The sequence below is a fragment of the Acanthaster planci genome, linkage group LG04, assembly GCF_054643075.1.
Source record: "Acanthaster planci isolate LZ-2023a linkage group LG04, COTS_SCS, whole genome shotgun sequence".
Lineage (NCBI taxonomy): Eukaryota > Metazoa > Echinodermata > Asteroidea > Valvatida > Acanthasteridae > Acanthaster > Acanthaster planci.
The window spans coordinates 5,759,847-5,779,580 of NC_141780.1; the positions used below are offsets into that span (position 1 = coordinate 5,759,847).

The 19,734-nt window shown below is 42.1% G+C and overlaps 1 protein-coding gene across 8 annotated transcripts; it reads left to right on the forward strand.

Moving 5' to 3' along the window:
• Positions 1-118: 118 nt before the first annotated feature.
• On the forward strand, positions 119-19,380 carry napepld (N-acyl phosphatidylethanolamine phospholipase D). 8 transcript variants are annotated; one of them, XM_022225884.2, is made up of 8 exons: positions 119-213; positions 626-708; positions 4,468-5,286; positions 7,044-8,064; positions 12,000-12,164; positions 13,984-14,621; positions 14,978-15,092; positions 16,236-19,380. In XM_022225884.2, the coding sequence occupies exons 3-8, from the start codon at positions 5,258-5,260 to the stop codon at positions 16,371-16,373; spliced, it is 2,106 nt and encodes a 701-aa protein (XP_022081576.2). In that variant the 5' UTR covers positions 119-213; positions 626-708; positions 4,468-5,257; the 3' UTR covers positions 16,374-19,380. The 8 variants fall into 8 exon arrangements, with proteins under 8 accessions (XP_022081576.2, XP_022081574.2, XP_022081575.2 ...); XM_022225882.2 differs by having other exon boundaries at positions 136-213; positions 542-708; XM_022225883.2 differs by having other exon boundaries at positions 137-213; positions 545-708.
• Positions 19,381-19,734: the final 354 nt, after the last annotated feature.

Here is a 19,734-nt window from a genome sequence, read left to right on the forward strand (position 1 = left end):
GTAAATTAATAATTCAGCTTCCTGGGACGAGACGGTTACGTTCGACTTCAAGAACTCGGCTGCTGAACTTGAAGTTGGAGAAGTAGTTGGGCCAACATCACTAGTTGGGTCTGACATATTCGAAGTTGGGCATTCGGTGTATACGTACGTGTGTACATATGTACATGTACATCGTGGACGTATATAAAAAAAATCTGGACTTTCAACGCCTTTGTATGTGAAATAGAAGCCAACCAGCGGCCATTTTACCGAGCCGAATACAAAATGCCCAGGTTGGCTCGCTTCTGTTTAAGCCAGCATGACGCCAGGGAGAACAAAGGCGGGTATTGCCGGGCAAGCTTTGTATTCGGCTCGGTAAAATGGCCGTCAGTGGATTCAATGATCTCTATAAGCTCGCAATGCCCTTAATCATTAAGGGCATTGCGAGTCCAGATTTGTTTTATATACGTTTGTGGTTTTGTACATAGGCTATATACAGTTCTTAATAGTACTAGCCCCGCCTAGGTTTGACGTTGTCTTCATTTCATTACGACTGACGTAGCAGGGAATCCACCTTGGCTATACGGTATACCTACGTGTAATTTTGTAAGCTCGTGCAAGGCTTGTTTTTTTGGCATTCATGGAGGTTTAAATCGACGGACTGCAACTGAGGAAATACCTGCCAGACATTAACTGTCAAGCTTTTCATGATTTGAAGTTCCGTGCCAGGTAGGCGTAATGTTGGCCGGTCAGTCCTTTTTCATCCGTAGTCATAGGCTTACATGTATGTCGTTCATTATTCATATTGATACATTCAACCATGGAGGTCTTTTCCTACTCAATGATTCAACATGTTCAATAGGGTGAAGTGAATTTGAAAAAGTTCGAATTTTAAGTTCTGTATTTTACTATCAGCTACTATGATGTTCTAGTTAGCAGTATTTAAGACCTACCATAGTGAAAAAAACATTTCAAAAAAACTTTGCCTATCCTAAAAATTGATTGAAATTTCCCGTTAAAAAAGCAGAGTCATTGTGAATTGCACTTTATTGCATTCTTATCACACTGTACTCTTTCCTCATTTATTTAGTATCGCAATCTTACCTTTCATTTACTAACTGTGGTATTTCCAATGAGCTAGGTCAAATATAATGTAGATGTGGTGTTCTGGGTAGTTTTGTACATGATGTACGTACACGTAGAATCCGTTTGTTTCCTTTATGGTACATGGACAAGTACATGCATGCACATGTACAACCCCTCCTTTGAACATAAACAAGCCCAAAGAGTCCTGTTGAGGTTGATTTTATACCAGAGATGTTTTGTGGTTTGAATCCTGGGCAAATGGCCTTTACTAGCAGTACATTCAAGGCTGTACAAGAGCGTATTGCTACATGCAATATACACAATGTACTCTTTATGAACCAACTAGATCGTAGAGTAATTATGACTGGTTGTACTGCTCACGATGGCTCCATTTGCCAAGAGAACCAGATCTGCTACAGACTATAGGCCTATGTTATTTTTTTGTAGACAAGAGTACTGAGTTCAAGTGAATAAAAAACTGAGGTCTGGTGAATTAAGTGAAATGTTCCAGACAGAATAAACTTTTTGATGAGTGAGATTTATATTCAAGTGGCAACTGAAAAGATTGTGATTGGGCAGCGTGCTTCTGTAAAAACATCCAATGCAGATGCAGTTGCAAAGAACATTAGGAATTGTTGCAAACGGGAATAAAATTCTGTCATACATGTATGTCTAATGTCAGGTCAAAAATTAAGAGATTCAAGGAGTATGAGCCCAATCTTTGAAATTTTCTGGATATCTGCACAGGTTCATGTAAATGAAAGCTTGCCATTCCCCAGATTGCAGAGACAACTGTACCACAATCCACCATAAAGATCTAGCTGCAAAACAGACTGCAATTTTATCCATTTAACATGTTTAAACTAGGATTGTCGCAAAAACAAGGTTCCTGAAAGAGAAGCTGAATTTTTGTTTTCACAGCTCTAGGGAAATTGGGACTTAAAAGTTACTTGTGATATCTCCAACAGTTGACAAAATAACATGGAAAGAAACAAAGAGAAATGAAGAGAGGAAAAGATACGATTGACTAATGACTCAGGAAACAACCCCAAAAGGAACCTGAGAGCATGCCATGTACATGTACTTCATATCAAACAGGCTTTTCATCCTCACCAAGAAGCGAGATGATTGAGACAAAGAGCGGTATCTACGCCGGTAATATTGAATTTGAGCCCCACCATTGTGTGAAAATACAGCAAATAAACACAGAACTAGCCCAAGTTTGTGGCAGGTATGGACTCATTAATAGTGATAGAGCCTGAGCAGCTGCTGCAAACTTAACTGCAACACTCAGTGATTTCCACATTGTATTAAAAGACGGCAACATGGCAATAACTGATCACCACAAACTGGCAAGGGAATGGAAACATCTTCGATGGTGAAAGTCTGATTGGAAGGAGAAAATCAGTACTTTTGACTTCGACAGGAAAAGAGCTGCAACTCTTTCTCAAAATAAGATTTATAACAAAGTTTGCCCAATCAAGGTCAGTCATACATGTACATGTAGAAGACCACTGTGATTATTGCAGAACATGGAGTACATCACTTGCAGCACATTACCCCAAAGTCAGGAAATAGAGGTAATACATGTTTTACCAAGGCAATCTATGTTTCTACTTTCAAATAATGGTTGTTGGAGGAGATAGCCTTAATGTCATTGTTGGATGGGAGGCAGGTGCTCTCTATCACCTTGAAATGTTCCAAAGTAGACCACCACAAAGGGAGATATGCATGTTACACGGCAGTGAACTACCAATACACTTTACCTTCTCTGATGGTCATACTACAGGCCGGCGGTCATACTACAGGCCAGCAGTCATACCACAGGCCAGCAGTCATTCAGTGGACAATTAGGAGAAAATCGTTGAAGGAACAGTTTTGAGCTATGTACACAGGAAGTGGGAGGATTTAGTGCACTGATTTTAGTTACTTTATTAAAACAACAAAGAAAAACCAGAAAAACTCCACGGAAAAAAAGAAACCAGAGCTGAAAACATTTTTAAAAATAAGCTAGTTCACCATGACTTAACAGTTTTTTAGAGAAATTTCAGTCAATTTTTAGGTTGGGTAAAGTTTTATTTATTTATTTTTTCAATATGGTACATGTAGGTCTTAAATATCGCCAGAACATCATTCTAGTCTGTTCAGAACTTAAAATTGAAACTTTTTTGAAATTCACTACACCCTAATGCATATGTCATTTTTCCGTCTAGTGTGAGAAGTTTATTTTAAAAAGAAGAAAAAGCCCTACAAATTTTTTCCAAGTCACTTTAACGTAAGCCCCCATTGTTTTTCTTGTCCCAAATGTTGAAACTGAGTCATCACTTCTGTAAATGTTCAATATCCTGGAAGTAAACGGGGCAAATTTGATTGAAAACTTACATGTGCTGCCAGTCTTGGCAGCATGGAGCATGGATTGAGTCAAGCCAAGATACTTAAGCAAGTGGGACCTCAGCCACGTGCAAAGTAACATTATTCCAACCAAACCAACACCACTTACTCATAAGTCAATAAAATGTGTACGAAGGCTCGATTACCCGAGCTGTGGTTGAGTCCATCACAAGTCATCCAGTCATAAGCCAAGTCACGAGTTACATGTATTCAACTGAACTGTGACGAAAGCATGAAGTCCTTTGTCAGTGTTCAACCCTGTTACTTGTGACTGGTCTAGCGAATGGACGGTGTGCGATGGACTCACCTAAGGCACTGGCCATATCACAAGCCAAGTTCAAGAGTTCTCTTTTCTAGTCTCATTTGCACTGAGTGCACAAAGGAAAGAGGTTGCCCTTGATGCAGTGGATGCTGTCTGACTCAATTCCCGAAGGTTGAGGCAATCTGACAGGTCTCCTTGGAGTCTTGGCCTGACTGTACTACTTTCATGTATATGGTAGTAGAGGCCTATACATGTATTGTGGGACCCTGGGAGTTGCCAGAGTTGGTCACTCAGTATTTCAGTTAACATAGAGACTGAGACTCCAGGTCTGAGCAGTACAAAAGCGTTGTAAGTTTTCAGCTTTTTTATATGAGGGTTTTGAAATCGACAAATCACTGTTAAAGACGTCATCCTCTCGTAAAAAGGATACCCCTAGCTGCATAATTAAAGAAATAGTTGAGAGTCTAATTTGAGCTCTTGTTCCATATTCAAACACATATACAGTACTTTGCATTTTGAATTTCTTTGTTTTTAGGAAAAAAACTTGCAAGTTACAATCCCAATTATTTGGAGATTGAAGATGATTCTACATGTAACTTCCTCTGTAATTACATGCACAATGAACCTGTACTTGCACACTCATTTATGTTTCTTGCGCCAAGTGACACTTTCTTGGTTTATTTTGTTAAATAAATGTTCTTTTCAGAGATTAATTCTGACAAGAGACACACCTTTTCATTGTATTGCAGTTCAAGTTTAAAGCTGACTCTTGCAGGCTAAATTTGACCTCTGACCTGTGAATCATTCTCACACAAACGTGGGAGAGTTACCATTGAACCTGCTCTAAAGTGAACCCAAAGTGTGTCTTAATTGCCACCGCCGGAGCCAAGGGAGAATACTGGTGCATTGAGGACGGCCCAAAAGGCTTCAGGTCAATCTCATGCGCACAGCCAGCCAGGAAAATGATTCACTGTTCCCTTAATGCCCCCAGGGAAACGTAGTGTTAAGACTCCAGATGAAGAACTTGTAAAGGAAGGAGGAAGGGGGGGGGGATTGCGGCTTGTCTTGCATATTCATGTCAAAGCGGCTCCCAGCGCTTGACAGGCCAGGTTTGCTATTCCTGTCACTTCTTGGTCGGGGAGAAGTCGGAAATCATGACGCTTCCTGGGAGCTGGAGGAGGTACGTCTGCAGCAGCCGCGGTCTGCGGGCTTGCTAAACTGGCTAAGCCAAGGTTTCATCATCTACATGTACATTACATGGAGGTATGAGCACCGGTACCAGTCTGCACCTTGGCGACTTGATGGGATTAGAACATACGCAGAATTGAGGTTCTTGTAGATTCGCAGTTTTTTTTGTGTTATTGGACTGAGTGGATGAATGTTTGGTGCCTCTGAGGTCAGCTTCTTAGGTTGAAGCGTGGAAGGAGGCCAGGATCAGCTCTCCTGCTTCATTTGGTCAGAGACAAAACGGCAACAGACCTGTTGAATGTGACTGAAATATTCACAAGATAAAAGCTGCTGTCATCCCGTCGTGTTCACATGCCTGTGATTAGCCTATCCACGTACGTGTAAGTCCTGTATGATATATAAGCTAAATTTCTTGGCATTTTTGTTTAAAGTGAGGGGTATGTCATACCTTTATGTGGCACGCATGTTAAGAAAATGAATGAATATCATAGGTGAAACTTAATGTGTCATCATACTTTTTCCGGGGGGGAAGGGGGCATATTTGGCAGAGATTCAAAATTACTGCACTGCTCATAAGCAATTGTGGTGTGTGACAGAGAGGAAGTGACAGTGATATAACAGGTTGTGCTTACTTGTTGAGTGACTAGAACAAGCCTTGGTTTACAGGCTTTGATGTCTTGTCAAAGAGTCGTTTGAATGTCATTCTCTCCATATGTGTATTGCAACGAGTTGATCCTGTGTGACCGTATCCAACAAAATAGATTCTAAGGCCCATTCTTTCAGACAGTTAGGTTTAGCTTGCATAAGAAAGACCGCACTTTGCCTTTTGCTTTTGATTTATCACTCGGTTCGGCACCCTGGTGAAAACAGACGTTATGTGGATGAAATATTTCCACAGTTGCTATTGATTTACCTACATGTACATTGTGCAAGATTCCTTTAAGTGGCTCTGGCACCTTCCGGCTTTTTTTTTGTCTGGGTCACTTACCATGTATTCTAGAGGTGAAGCCTAACCCACCATTTTTTTTTTTAAGAATCAGGGGTGTGATCGAGTGGCCACTTAAGATTGAATTTGAAAACAGCTAGCAAAACAGCTACGAAATGTAAAAAGTTCCCATACTGTTGTACAGACCAGGTGTACAAAAAAAGCTGAAATTCAGGGTCAACATCTACACCAAAAAAGCTGAAATCAGCTAAAAAGCTGAATTCTCTCACCCCTGAAGAATGCTCAGATAGCAGGGTATGGTGCTGGAGAGGTCTCAAGTTTCAGTTTAGGGATGCAGTGTTAATTGTTTGGCCGCATGACAGTCTGACCCATTGTTATCTTGTGAGAGGCTATTATGTCATTTCCAGACAAGTGCTGGGAGTGTAATCCTCCTTTCCGATAAGAAACTTCCCCTCTCTGCCTCTGTTGTCAATTAAGCATGGGCAAGAGTTTGTGGTGGGAGGGTCTGATGGCTTTATTGAATTATAAGTTCACTGACAGATTTACTGCGTTCGTAGTATGCACGTACACGTACTTGTCTCTACAGATCTTGATGGTATGTAGATGCCAGTCTGGCACCCATGGGTGTATTTTTCAAGGTCAAAGAATGTGTTTGAAAAGTATGCACTGGTATGTTCGTGATAGAATGACTGATGTGTGGAAAGTTTAGTTTATACCCTACTTGGAAACTCAAATGTTGAGGGTCAAACAGTTGGGGGGGTTGATAGGGAAAACAAGCTTTAAGTGTCTCAGGATTGGGACTTGATCCTGAGACACTCTTTTGCCTTTGAGAAAGATTCTGCTAGGATTGAAAGGTCAGGCCCTCGCTATTTTGTGAGGTGATTATTGAAACGAATAATAACAGCGTAGTTTTTGTACAAGCTCAAAAATGTTTTTCATGAGCTGTATGCATGTAGTTGCCCTTGGCAAATTTTTGTCTTCTTTAAAGAGGTTACCTGTGCACAGATGATGTTTGGCTACTTGATCAGTTTGCTCTCTCAAAACCAGTTGGCACCTGTGCTGCCAGAGGAATAAAAGAAATAGAAATGCAAGGAAAACATTGTTAATCATTCATGATGACTCAGATTTCATGTGAATTTCGCTTTCCTCATTGGTCTATTTACATGTACATGTATGCCATGGTTGTGCTAGAGTTTCCTCAGATGTGTCAAAGCCTGGCTTAACCATGGCAGGCCATGGTGAGCAGCGGGCACCCCTGGTCCACACTGAGAGGTTGAGACCCTTCAGCACTGATGACTTCTCATCTCAAGTTGAAATGGATAAACACCATTGTGCTTCTGAAGCAGAAGCAACTACGGTGATCTCCATGGATGTCTTGAATGTGGACCCCCTGAGTACCCTCGAATGCTTGGAGATGGAAGCCTCCCCGGGCAGATTGTCAGGTGCTACAGACGATCTGAGCGGTCCAGTCGCAACTATCCGAGAGGGTAGGTTTGTTGACAGGAGCGACCATTGGGACCCGACGTTGAGAAACTCGGACCCCCTGAGCACTCTGGAACACCTTGAGAGGATCGATGCGGATTATGACGACCCGTTGAACACTGCGGATCCGTACGCTAAAATACTCAAGTCCCAATGCTCAGAGAAGATTGTCCATCACAAGAGGACTGGCTTGGATGAAAATGGAGGCAGTCTTCAGCCTCATGACGTACATGTAATCAGCAGCCAGGTGAAACCAAGTTTGGGCTTAATTCTGTCCAATCCTTGTGACGGGGGGGCCAAGTCAAGAGAGTTACCGGTACCAGACCCGAAACTGTCCCCGGGCTATACACCCATTCACCGGAGGCAGCCACAGAGGTGCGAGGTGACCCCAGAGATGGACCAGCGCATCTCGCGGGTGGCCACCATCCTGCAGGCAGAGTACGGGCTGAGCAACACCAATCAGAGCAACCAGGGCCTGGCGGGCTGCCTGGGGTATATTGAGGACGGCTACTCCACCATCAGTAAGTACAGAGATGAGGGAGAGGATGCTGAGGTGAACGGTCATCAACAACCTCCGCCGACTGTGGAAGGAGGATCCCACCTACAGACTGTCATGAGACAGCACAAGAACCCCGCACCCGAATGCAGAAACAGCACGGCACGGTACAGCTCTTGCGTGTCCGCACTGGAAATTAACACAAGCAGACAGAAGCTCTTACGTGATGATAAGGTTCTCTCTGCACTTGCCTTTGAATCTTGTTGTTGACTGCTTGTTTTCTGTGCATGTTGTTGCTTGAGCCAAATATTACTTTTGAGATTTTTTTCGGCAGGTCTTCAGTATAAATGGTCTTTGTTGCTGCCTTGTGGAAACTGCACATTTTGTCCTTCAGTTGTATTTCTTGTAATAAAAATGTGCGCTGCCAATCCGCAGACACTGGATACTGATTTCCCAATGCAGTGTGGGTTTTATGGTGGGGGAGGGGCATTGTCTAGGGATGCATTTGAACTCTTTATTGGTTGAAAAGTCCTCTTTTGAATGTAATCATGGTTTGTCTTCACGATTTGAAGTTATTCACCTATTGCTAGCCCATTGTAAGCTTACCAGAAAATCCAAAGACGTTGCAGACACTCAATTGTTGTTAGCTGGAGACGAGAACGCAAGTTATACTTTTATCCTTTTTTTTTTACCCAGCCGTTGTCTCAGATTAGCAAACAGAAGTGTTTTGTAATTTGCTGTGTACATGCATGGCCTGCATGTTACCATAAATTTAGAAGCATGATTCCCGGCTTGTTGCTCCAGAACGTCTGAAAATCCTAGGGCTGTTTCTATTTGGAAGTTTTCAGCATTGTTGTGTGTTGTGATCATCACTTTAAAATTGGAACATAGGGGGGCCTGCAGTTGCTGAGCTACACATACATGTGTACATGTACGAATTTAAGTCCACATACGATGTTTGGCAGAACCATGAACTGTCTTGCAAGATCAGTGTTTTAGCCAGAAGGGTATCTGGGCATCTTCTGAACAACCTGTGTCGGCCATTCTGGATTCCTTGTTTTGTTACCTGTGTATATGTAAAGGGGGGAAAAATGGCACACTGAGGGGGAACTTGGAAAAAACAACCAAAACCCCCCAAATCTCTAACTAAACCAAGGATCTTTGAGGTAAAAGTCGCAGGTAAACTAATTAATAAGGACACAGACATAAAAACAAAAGGCAAAAGGATTATTTACAGAAACAACCAGATGAAAAATCAACCACTTCCTCTGAACCTAAAAAACAATGACAATCCAATAAAATTTGACCAAAACCAGAGATTTAGTAATGGAGAACTTAAAAACCCAACAAGTTAAATCAAAACTAATTTACCAGCACAGTCTGTCAAATGGACCTTATGAGCCTACATCAGACTTCAGTCTGTAAAAAACAAGAAAAGAATGTTAAGAACATAAGAAACAACAAAATCTCTTGTGCATAAACTACATGTACATACTGCAATTGAGAGCAGGGATTAACAGGTCATAAATCTAAAATTGTGGGCTGACCTATGGACCTCATTAAGTATTCAAATCCCTTGGCATGTCCAAATAAACAACCAACTAAGGACAAAAGGACAACAAAAGGCATGTTCTGAGGCAAATGGGTGAAAATGCTAATACATCACTGATGCACTTAGACCAAAAAAGAGTAAGAAATATGGGCAAAATTTCAGAAATACAGATCTAGAAGTTATGCATGTAAGTGATATACGCGGACAGTGTAAGCTTTCTTTACATAAAACTTGACAAAGATATTTTATTGACAGCCAAGGAAAACTTCAATGATCAGGAAACTCATTTTAGAAAAAAGGTGGACAAAACTGGCAAAAATGTTTAGAAACTGGATAATGCTTAACAAGGAAAGAGGAAAGAAATTTACTTTATACATGAACTAGAAAAGTTTAGAAAGTCGCCACTGACTTCTAGGAGACTCAGGCTCAAGCAGAAAACCACACTCCAGTTAGGAGGAACAATACATGTATGTAAAATTGACTGGTACCTAGCAGATCTGCTACACTGAGTGTGGCCAGACCATGTGGCTACATTATATAGAGGGGGAACCTGGGGCTTAGACAAATAAACAAGGGGGAACACTACTAGAAAAATCAAGGACAACTCTAAAGCTAAACATTTTTAAAGGGGAACCACTTCTTTGTAAAACTGTGTACATGTATTTATCAATAGTCATTTCTGGCTCTGCTACTCATATGTATGTAAAAAAGATTAAAACCTCAGCAACTTGGATGCTTTGTTATCACTCCAAGGCAAATGTGGACACTCCATTTTCAAATGCTGGCCAATAATACAATGTGCAAAATTGTGCTCTGTTGCAGTGGCGTTTGATGATCCATCTGTTATAAAAATATAACTTTAAAAGTGGGGGTTGGATGGAGCTTGGTTTATTCTTTGGAGTTCACAGAATGCTGTGTACCAGCTCACAATCCGCTTCCGTCCCGGCCTTCGTGACCGCAGAAATGAACAAAAATTGCATGGTGTTTGTCTTTTCCCGCATGCCTCAGCATGTCAAAGTGTGGAATTGGTGCATTAGCGTGTGCACCTTTGGCCCTTTCAACACCTTTCATTCTTTAGTTCCAAAGCTACATGTGTGTACATGTGTGTGTAGCAAGCATTGTGTTGCTAGTGTTTGTGTGATGGATACTGTACATGGAATTCCAAGTGCAGTTCATGCATGACTAAAATATTTGGATGACACGGAGAGGCCCGACATTTCATTGTTAATTTTTTTTTGGGGGGGGAGGGGTTGAAGATTATCAATTTTCAGAAACAAATTTGTGGTTTTGGATGACATGTTTGATTTTCTCTAAACAGCTTGTCTCAGTCGATTAAAACTCCCAGGAATTACCAAAAAGAAGAGGGATGATGAGCAGGACCAAACAGAGTAATATAAGGCATAGGTCACCGCACACTCAGGAATTCCCCCCCCCCCTTTTCCTCGGTGGTGGAAACGTTAACTTATTAAAGCAGTTGTAAGGGTATAAATATACCAAATAACATGCACCAGACTGTTTTTCTGTGCCTGGCACAGTGCATCTGTTCATGGGGGAGCACCTTCTCAAGTGTAGCTATCCCTTGCCTGCAAAAGCATATGCCTGAATACTTTTGGGTATGTGGACAGCACTCCTGTTTCACTACTGCACTTTTACCGGCTGTGCGTCGGTGCGTCGGCCGATAACACAGCTGTGCCTCTCCCTTGTAAACTCAAGTTCAGTTGCCCCGAGTAGCTTGGAACTTGCACAGCTGATGAGTCCTAAACAGGTCCTAAAATGCATTCTGTATCACCCGAGGAAATGAATACATTTCCTGATGTCCAGCCCACTCCTCAACACCCAAGGGTCATTCCACAAGTGTCAGACCCCCATTGACATGTGAACTCTTCATTTCTTAAGCCTGGTTCTAAGTTGGTCAGTTGGAAAAGTGGCTTGGATGAAAAAGCCATTCTCTGCGCACACGTTTTCATTCTCAGTTGCATTATACATGGAGCCGCTGATTTGGATAGAGGCATAGTTTCCAGATCCCTCAGGCTAGTGCTGGTTGTAGTTGACCTTTAACCTTCCTTAGATTCATCTTCCACTACAGGGATCCAATATCCAGGTTTAACTTGACTGGATAGTTAGCTTAAATAAGAGGGATTGTGAATGGGATAGCGTGTTAACCAGTACTCCCCCCTTTAGTTTTTCCTTGGTAAATTCGCCAGTGCATAAAAATTGGCATTTTGCATGAGGATGATTCACAATGTAACTCTGTGTCACCAAGGGGTTGCCTTTCCATATTACAAGGCTAACACCTGCCATACACAGACTTTATCCTACTCTGTGTCATCTTCCCGTTTGCTTTGGGAAATTTCTTGTTTAAATTAGGCTTTTCAGTAGCAAAAAATGTTGAGTCTTTTTTTGCACAAGGAACACCATTTGGTGCATGGTGGACGAGCTTTTCTTATAATTCCCCAGAGGCCAATGCATAAACTGTTATTATTAACCCCCCCGGTTTACTCGGAAGTAACGTTGTCAATGCATGGTTTAAAAACAAATTGTGGAGATTTCTAATGATAGAATTTGATGACACATCACTCACTTCAGCTCTTCTCAATGGGAATTTTTTTTTTTCTAGGTTCGCTTTGGCACCCTGGATCCAAGGAAACTGGAGGACGTCACGCAGTCCAAGTTTGTCGACGGCCGTTACGTAAACCCATGGGACACCTGGAGGGAGCCCTCTGCGGGCAGTGCCCTCAAGTTCTTCTGCATGCGCAGCCACAGTGGAGTGCCCTCCAAGGAGGTACTTGGCTATTAAACACAGAGACTTACATGTATGTCCTGCTACCTGTACCTGTCAGAAGCAGCTTCAGTGGGTCCCATGCAGGGTTTCCAACTCTAATGCATTCAGCTTAACAGGTTGAGACTCGGGATATAATCAGTTCCATTTCAGTGTTACACGTAACATGGGTGAAATTTCATGGGAGAGGGAGCACACACCTTTTTTTTGTCTGGGGGCACCAAAAGCTGATCTACTGTGACTTGTACGTGGCTTATGTACCTTTCAAAATTTCAAAGGGAGCACGGACCACTGCCTCTGATTCCCCCTTCTGTAGTTATTCTCTGGTTATGCTTTGAAATCATGCGGGATTTCTCACTTACATATAAATGGATGGAACAGTGACAGAAACTATATCAATGGGAATAGTTTGCTCAACCCTGCTAAATGTATGTCCCATCCTGTTAGCTTGATTCTGGTTGAAGATACAAGGATTTGATTGGCTTTTAGTGCAGTGGTGATAATGTCATGCATTTTGTGTGAGTGGGGCATACATGCAAGTCTGAGTCCAACACAGAGCTATGGCTACATTTGTTAATATCACTTTGAAATCATACTCAAAATTGTCAGCCCTGAATACCAAGGTTGAGATGGCTGATGATGCTCTGGAAAAGTGCAAGGAAGCTTCAGGTGTGTATGGAATTACTCTTGCAATAGCCTTGTCGGATTTTACGTCGGCTCTGTACGTGTATATATTGTGGAGCTTTGCCTGCATACCTGAATTTCAGGTGAAAACATCAGAGCCCACCAATATCCTTAAAATTTGCTGATACAGCTCTGTGCTGACACACCAGCAAGCTTTCAGTCATGTTAGCTCTTTGGCCAAATACCCAACCCTTGGGGGAAAAAAACAACAAAAAAATACACCCTTCCTACCCAAGACTCAAGGATGAGGGAGGGTAAAAAATTCCCCCTAATTTGTCAGTATCAGCAAAATCTGTGTTCTAGTCAGCAAAATCAGTCAACTGTTGGCAAAATAATCCACCAAGATCAGCATTGCATTGTGTCAAATGATGCCCAATCCTGTCCAGTTTGAATTTTTTGCCCCTTGTGCTGGGTAATTGTTTTGCATGTTTCATTTCCAAAGAGCAGATAAAATTGATGCGTTTAATTTGATTTCTTGAAGAGGTATGCAGTCTCATTGCTAGATAAACATGTATAATGTTTTCTAGACTTTTCATTTCAGCTCTTCTTCCTTGAGACAAAATTCTAGGTACTGCAAAACATTTTATTCATACTTTAAGACGAGCTTTGCTGTTGAGCACAGACTTTGCTAAGCCTTGAACATTGGGGATTGAGTGCATATTTGTGGTTTTTTTTCAGTTGCCTGTAATTCATAGCATCCTTTCGTGGTTGTGACTCATTTCCTCAGATGTGGTCACATTTGGGGAAAATTTGTGGACTAGAATCAATCCATGTTATCTTGCAGCTTCATAGTTCAACAACCCCCCCCCGAGTGTGTTAGTGATGAAAGAATCTCACAATTAGCACTCGTATCAGTCATGACAGTTATCGTGTCAAAAACTCAAACACGTTTGTGATAAGACCAACACCCAACCCAATCCCAAACCTTGAACCCCAATCGCTAAGCTGCGACAAACCAAAACTTAAGCCCCAACCAACAGACAGTGACTACGGCTGATGTCATTAATTTAATCACAGAATGTTGTCAGTATGACTCCAACTTGTCTATGCGGATAATTTCAATTATGATTTTGTGGCTTTACTACAAATGGAAAGGAAATTTGCACTTGAAGGCATTTCTGTGGTTCGACGTTTGCAGGTTCTCGAGCAGACTCTACCTGTGCTGACTCCCGACCCTAGTAAAATTGACACACCACCCACGTCTGGCATCAATGTGACCTGGATTGGGCATGCCAGCCTGCTGGTCCAATTTGATGGTGTCTCCATCCTGACTGATCCCATCTTCAGCAGCTTCTGCGGGCCCGCCTCTCTGGTCGGCTACAAGCGCTTTCGGCCGGTGCCCTGCACCATAGGTCAGCTGCCCAGGATCCATGCTGTGGTCATCAGCCACTCCCACTACGACCACCTGGACCTACCGACGGTGCAGGCATTGAACAGCCGCTTTGGTAGTGACCTGCGGTGGTTCGTGCCCCTGGGGATGAAGGATTGGTTCACCAGGACCGGGGTGGAGGACGTCATTGAGCTGGACTGGTGGCAGGAGAACTGCATCCCGACTCATCCGAAGGTGACCTTTGCCTTCACTCCCACCCAACACTGGTCCATGCGCACCGGCTTGGACAGGTGCAAGAGCCTGTGGGGGAGTTGGTCCATCATCGGACCCAACCACAGCTTCTACTTTGCCGGGGACACAGGCTACTGCAAAGCCTTCAAAGAGATTGGGCAACGGTACGGCCCATTTGATGTAGCTGCTATTCCGATTGGAGCTTACAAGCCAAGGTACTTCAGCTTAACGCACTTGTACCAATAGATCTAGTTCCCTTTACATTTTATGTAACGTAGTTGATTGTAGTCTTACATTTTTCCTCAACTGTTCCAACTGGCTGAAGCAAATTCATATGTGGAGAAAGAAACCTGAGATGAACATTAGTCCCTGAATATATGCCTAGCTGATTTATTCACATCCTCACATTTAACATGCACATATGGGGGGGGGGGATATTTTCTGCCTTTTCAGTGGGTGTCATCACGTGGATGCCCAGACACCCACCCAAGATGGCTATTGGGGTTACCGGGTTCCCAAACCTACCCTGTAAAAATCCTCTGCCCTGATTGACCTTTTGTCTTTCTGCTAGGTCCTTCCTGGCTCCGCAGCACGTCGACCCGACCCAGGCTGTACAAATCCATTTAGACGTCCAGGCTAGGCAGTCAGTGGCCATCCACTGGGGCACCTTTAGGTTGGGGAAGGAGGTAGGTCATAGAGTAGGACTGTAAGAGGTGGCTGTCTGCCTTAGAAGTGGAGTGACCCAAAGAAACTCACATTCCTCTTGCCTATATCTGACAGTGTTTTAGTCGAGACCACTTAAGACCTTCACAAGACCTTCACAAGACCAACACAAGACCTCCAGTCTGAATTCAAGTCACAAGCTATTCACGTGAACTGCAACAAAAAGCATTCACTTGTCATCGTTCACCCTGTTATTTGTGACCGGTCTTGTGCGTGGTCTTGTGATGGTCGCGACTACAACACAGATATCAGATCTTCACATGTAGATTTGGCAGAGCACTGGGGAAGCAGTGTTTATCCCCTTAGAATAGCTAGTGTATGTCTGCATAAATTGGTTTATACCATTGTTCCTTTACTTTCTTTTCACGAAAAGGAAGGAATTTTTATAATGTGACCCTCTTGGCTCAGTGGGTTATGTTGTATTTACAGGCATGCAGTGGCGAGAGAGTCTCTGTACAGCCTGGTTTCCGTATCGATGTGAGACGCAAAGGGCATCGCCGATCCGTCCTTAATGATGCATAGTGACATGGAAACATTTTATTCTGATTAACCTACATGTAAACAGAAGTGCAGACTGTTGGAAAAGTTGGATCAGGTTCAACTTTGCCAACTGTTTGCGTTGAGTCGCTGAATAGGCCTATACAAACATGCATGCTGGTATGAAGGGCGCACAGTGATGTTTCTCTGGCTTAGTACCATTCATTTTGTCCATTTTCCCCTTATTACTAACTTATTAAGTCCCAAATGTCAAAAAAATAGCTGATCATAAGCAAAATACATCAAACTGGGGTATCAGTTTGCCTTTAAGGGGTGGCATTGCCCACTAAAAAAGGCATTCTAAGCAAAAGGTTTCCACGTTTCGGCCGCCACTTTATCTAATTTATTGGGGGTGGAATGGCATCATACAGCATCTGTTCTGTGACTGTCTGAGCCGTGATGTTTTGCATGCCGTCGGCATTCATTACGATCATAAGGAAACCAGGCTTGAGGCATGCAGGTTTGCAATCAGATGTTTGCTGAAAGTTTAGGGACGGGGGACACATTTAGGGCATCCCTGCCAGAGGTGGTACACCAGCACGGCTTCACCAGTTCTTGTCTCTTGCCAGCACTACTTGGCCCCGCGAGAAGACCTCAAGATCGCTGTAGAAGAAGTGGGTCTCGCAGGGTGGGACTTTTCCACCCTGAAGCACGGTGAGACCAGACTGTTTGCAGAGGAAGAGGATCAGACAGTCCTGTCAACTTGATCAGATCATTGGGAAGTTTAGCCGTGGCTGAGGCTTAGCACAGTGGTATTTCTAATGACACGCAGCTTGAGCCGAACAGAATGGAAGTAATGATTGAGATCTACTTGCTCAGCTTTTGTTTCCCCAACCTTGAACTAATTTCCGATTTGTCATAAAGTTAATGATTGGGTTAGCATTTGAGAACATTTAACATGTGTATGTGTCTACTGTTTCACTCTACAAGGAGATTCACACACACAAATGCAAAAGATGCTCCCACAAAGTTCATTGTGTTACTACACTGGCCAAGGTTCAGGCTTAATTAGTTTTTAAGGTGTTCAAGTGCTGCAAGTCTTCTTTGGTAATTGTTATACCTCAGTCTTGAATATTATATTTTCATTTGCCCGGAATGATCATGTGACTGGATGATAAAGATGCATAGTACCACCCCCATATTACACATAGACTCACAATCTTATCCATAATGCAGGGATTGCTAACCAGACTGTTCATTGGTACCTCTGTTACTTTCACCTACATGTGGATGCAGTTGCTAATAGTAAACTGCACTGGGAGCAGTGTAGGGGCATAAGATCCGATCAGGTGTTGAAGTGCTACAAGTTTTGTTTTGTCAGTAGTCAAACTTGTTTTCTTCGTGAAAGTTTCATAACATGTCTTCTGATCTTGAAGATGCATACAGATTCTCCCCATAAACAGGGTGTGAAACATGTAACAATATCACTTCCAGGCAAGACATTAGTGACCAACACAAACCAGTACGGCGATGTACCGAGGGCGTCACACATCTTTCTTTTGTAGCAGTGGACCAAGACACTCGTCATTTCAATTCAATTCCAGACCTGCAGGTGAGGAAAGTATTGCACAGAATTCAAGATAGAGGTATAACAAAACAATTGTTGACTGCTGTGATGTAGGATGTGATGTTTTAACTCCTGAGGGTCTCATAACACCCTCGACTTCGCTTCTGACACTGTGCATCCCCGAGTGTATTGAAACATAAGCAGTCAGTTATTGTTAACTGCCACTAAGGAAATAGAAACGTGTGTCAAATCCAGCTGCCTATTTTAAGCAATCAGAAATGACAAAATCATGCTGCTCCGGTGGGAGTTAGGGAGGTGGGGGTTATGTTTTTTCAAGTGTTCAATATTTTAAACATGCACAAATAGTAATACTTATGCTTGTTCTGAGTGGATATGAATTTCTCAGATGTACAAAGCAAAGCATGCATTTCTAGTGAAATGTCGCCCTGTGTATATACTTTATTTTCAAAATTTACTCACATGTAAATAACACAGATGTTTCTTATTGCTGAGCTACAGAAAAGGAGTGGTGATGCATTTGGTATTTGTGAAGTCTTTGTAATTAAGTGTTTTCAGCTTAAGCGTGTAATCTGTCTACAACTGTAGACGCCTCTCTTGTCATGTTGTATTTCCATAGAATCTGCCAGGCTTTGCAGGGCCGAAATCTGACTAGGTTTGAATCTTTATTCCCCATCTTTGGGCAATTTAAACATTAGTCGGTGTCATTTTTCCATGAAATTGATTTGGCAGGTTTGCCATAGGAGTGAGTTGTGGAGCGTGGTATGCAAAATAAAAAAAAGGCTAAATGTTTGTGTGGTGCTGTCTTATTAGTGGAAGAAAAAAAAAGATATTTACCGGTTAACACCTTGCTTTTAAATAACACAGCATTTTAAATTATCTTTTGAGTGTGTATATATTGATCATATATGAAATCATTTTATATCTGCATTTCAATGGCAAAATCAACATAATCAACTCAATGTTTGCTTGGGGTTCTTGCAGTTGCATAATTAGAATGCCATATGTAACGATAGTTCCGACTGTTGGTTTTTGGTGTTTATTTCTTCTGTTGATGCAGCTTGTTAAAACATTAAAAAGCATTGTATCGGTAGTTTAACCTGTTTGAAGTTGATAATTTTCATATGGAACCCTTGCAAAATGTTTGATATTGGATTGCATTTGAACGTGTTCCAAGTGTGTGTACATTCCAAGAAGTTGCTCTCAGAGGGACAACTTCCACGATGCTCCTTTGGTGAGATGTTAAATTAAACATTCCTTAAGCGTAACTGCAAATGTTAAGAATTGCTTGAATGTGAAACATTTTAATCGGCCAACATTTTTTATTTCAGATTTTAAATTCTTGTAGATGTTATATGAAAAATGAGCAGTTTTACACTTCAACGCCGGAAGCCTTTCAAAAACTCTCCAGAGAAGTGTTGCTGGGAAACCACAGTGGTTTGGAACATACATGCACGTAGTACTCTTGGACACAGTTCCCCTTTAATGGCGCCCTCTGGTGTTCGAGTATAACGTGCATTTGGAATTTTCTCAGGCTGAAATATAGGCCCCTGTGTCGCTTGCTGTGGTCTGTAATGGCATAGAAAGGTCGTTTTAATGGGGGGAGGGGACTTTGAGAGGTACACTCTAACAGGTGACACTGTCATCAATCCTGGTATAATCGGAAAAGCTAGAGGTCGCGTTAGTAAACGGCGGTTTTATAAAACAGGCATGCAGTGGTTAGACACTTGTTAAAAGGCACTTACAACATATAGGAAAGGGGCTTTAAATGCCAGTTCAGACTGGACTTCAGAAAATATCTGAATGAATTCCCCCAAACTCTCGGAACTAATTTAGTTTTATGATAAAGTGGAAATCTTATGTATAAACATATTGTTCAAAACTGTTCACAAATTGAGTAATTGAATGGAAAAGGTATTTATTGCTATTCTTGTTTATTTCAATTTATATCTGGCCACTTTACCTTTCAGAATCCTATCCTCAGTTGTCTGTTGGCAGTTTCTACAGCTTTGAGCAGCTAAACACGAGTTTTTAAAGAGTCAGCATGGTAAAAAAAAAGATGGTTAGGGACACATGGCACACCCTGCTCAAGCTCTTCAGTATTTCATACCGGTAATTGGAAAAATTGCATGTTTTCCAAATGGATGTATCTCATTTTGGAAATAAACGCTACTTATATTTCTATTTAAGTTCAGTTTTTTCCTTTTGTTTGAGTACTTTTACTCTTTCGTGCCCATCTGCTGTACTTATTAAATATTCTCATTTACGGTGGCCTGGTCACAGTTTTTTTGTTGGCCTCCAGACTTGTATTGCAAATGCAATGTCCGTATGTTATCTTTATTGAAATGAATGGAAATAAATCCAAATCAAACCCTCTATTCCTCGAATAATACACGACTGGTTTGTCGGCAATCTGCAGTCAAATCAAACTTCTCCTCCCCACCCAGGCGACGCCCATCGGTCGTTTCTGATAGACAGATAGATTGCCGCTTACGTGCTGTGCTGTACGGAGAGGAGTGCATGGCTAGACTTGAATCAAGTCG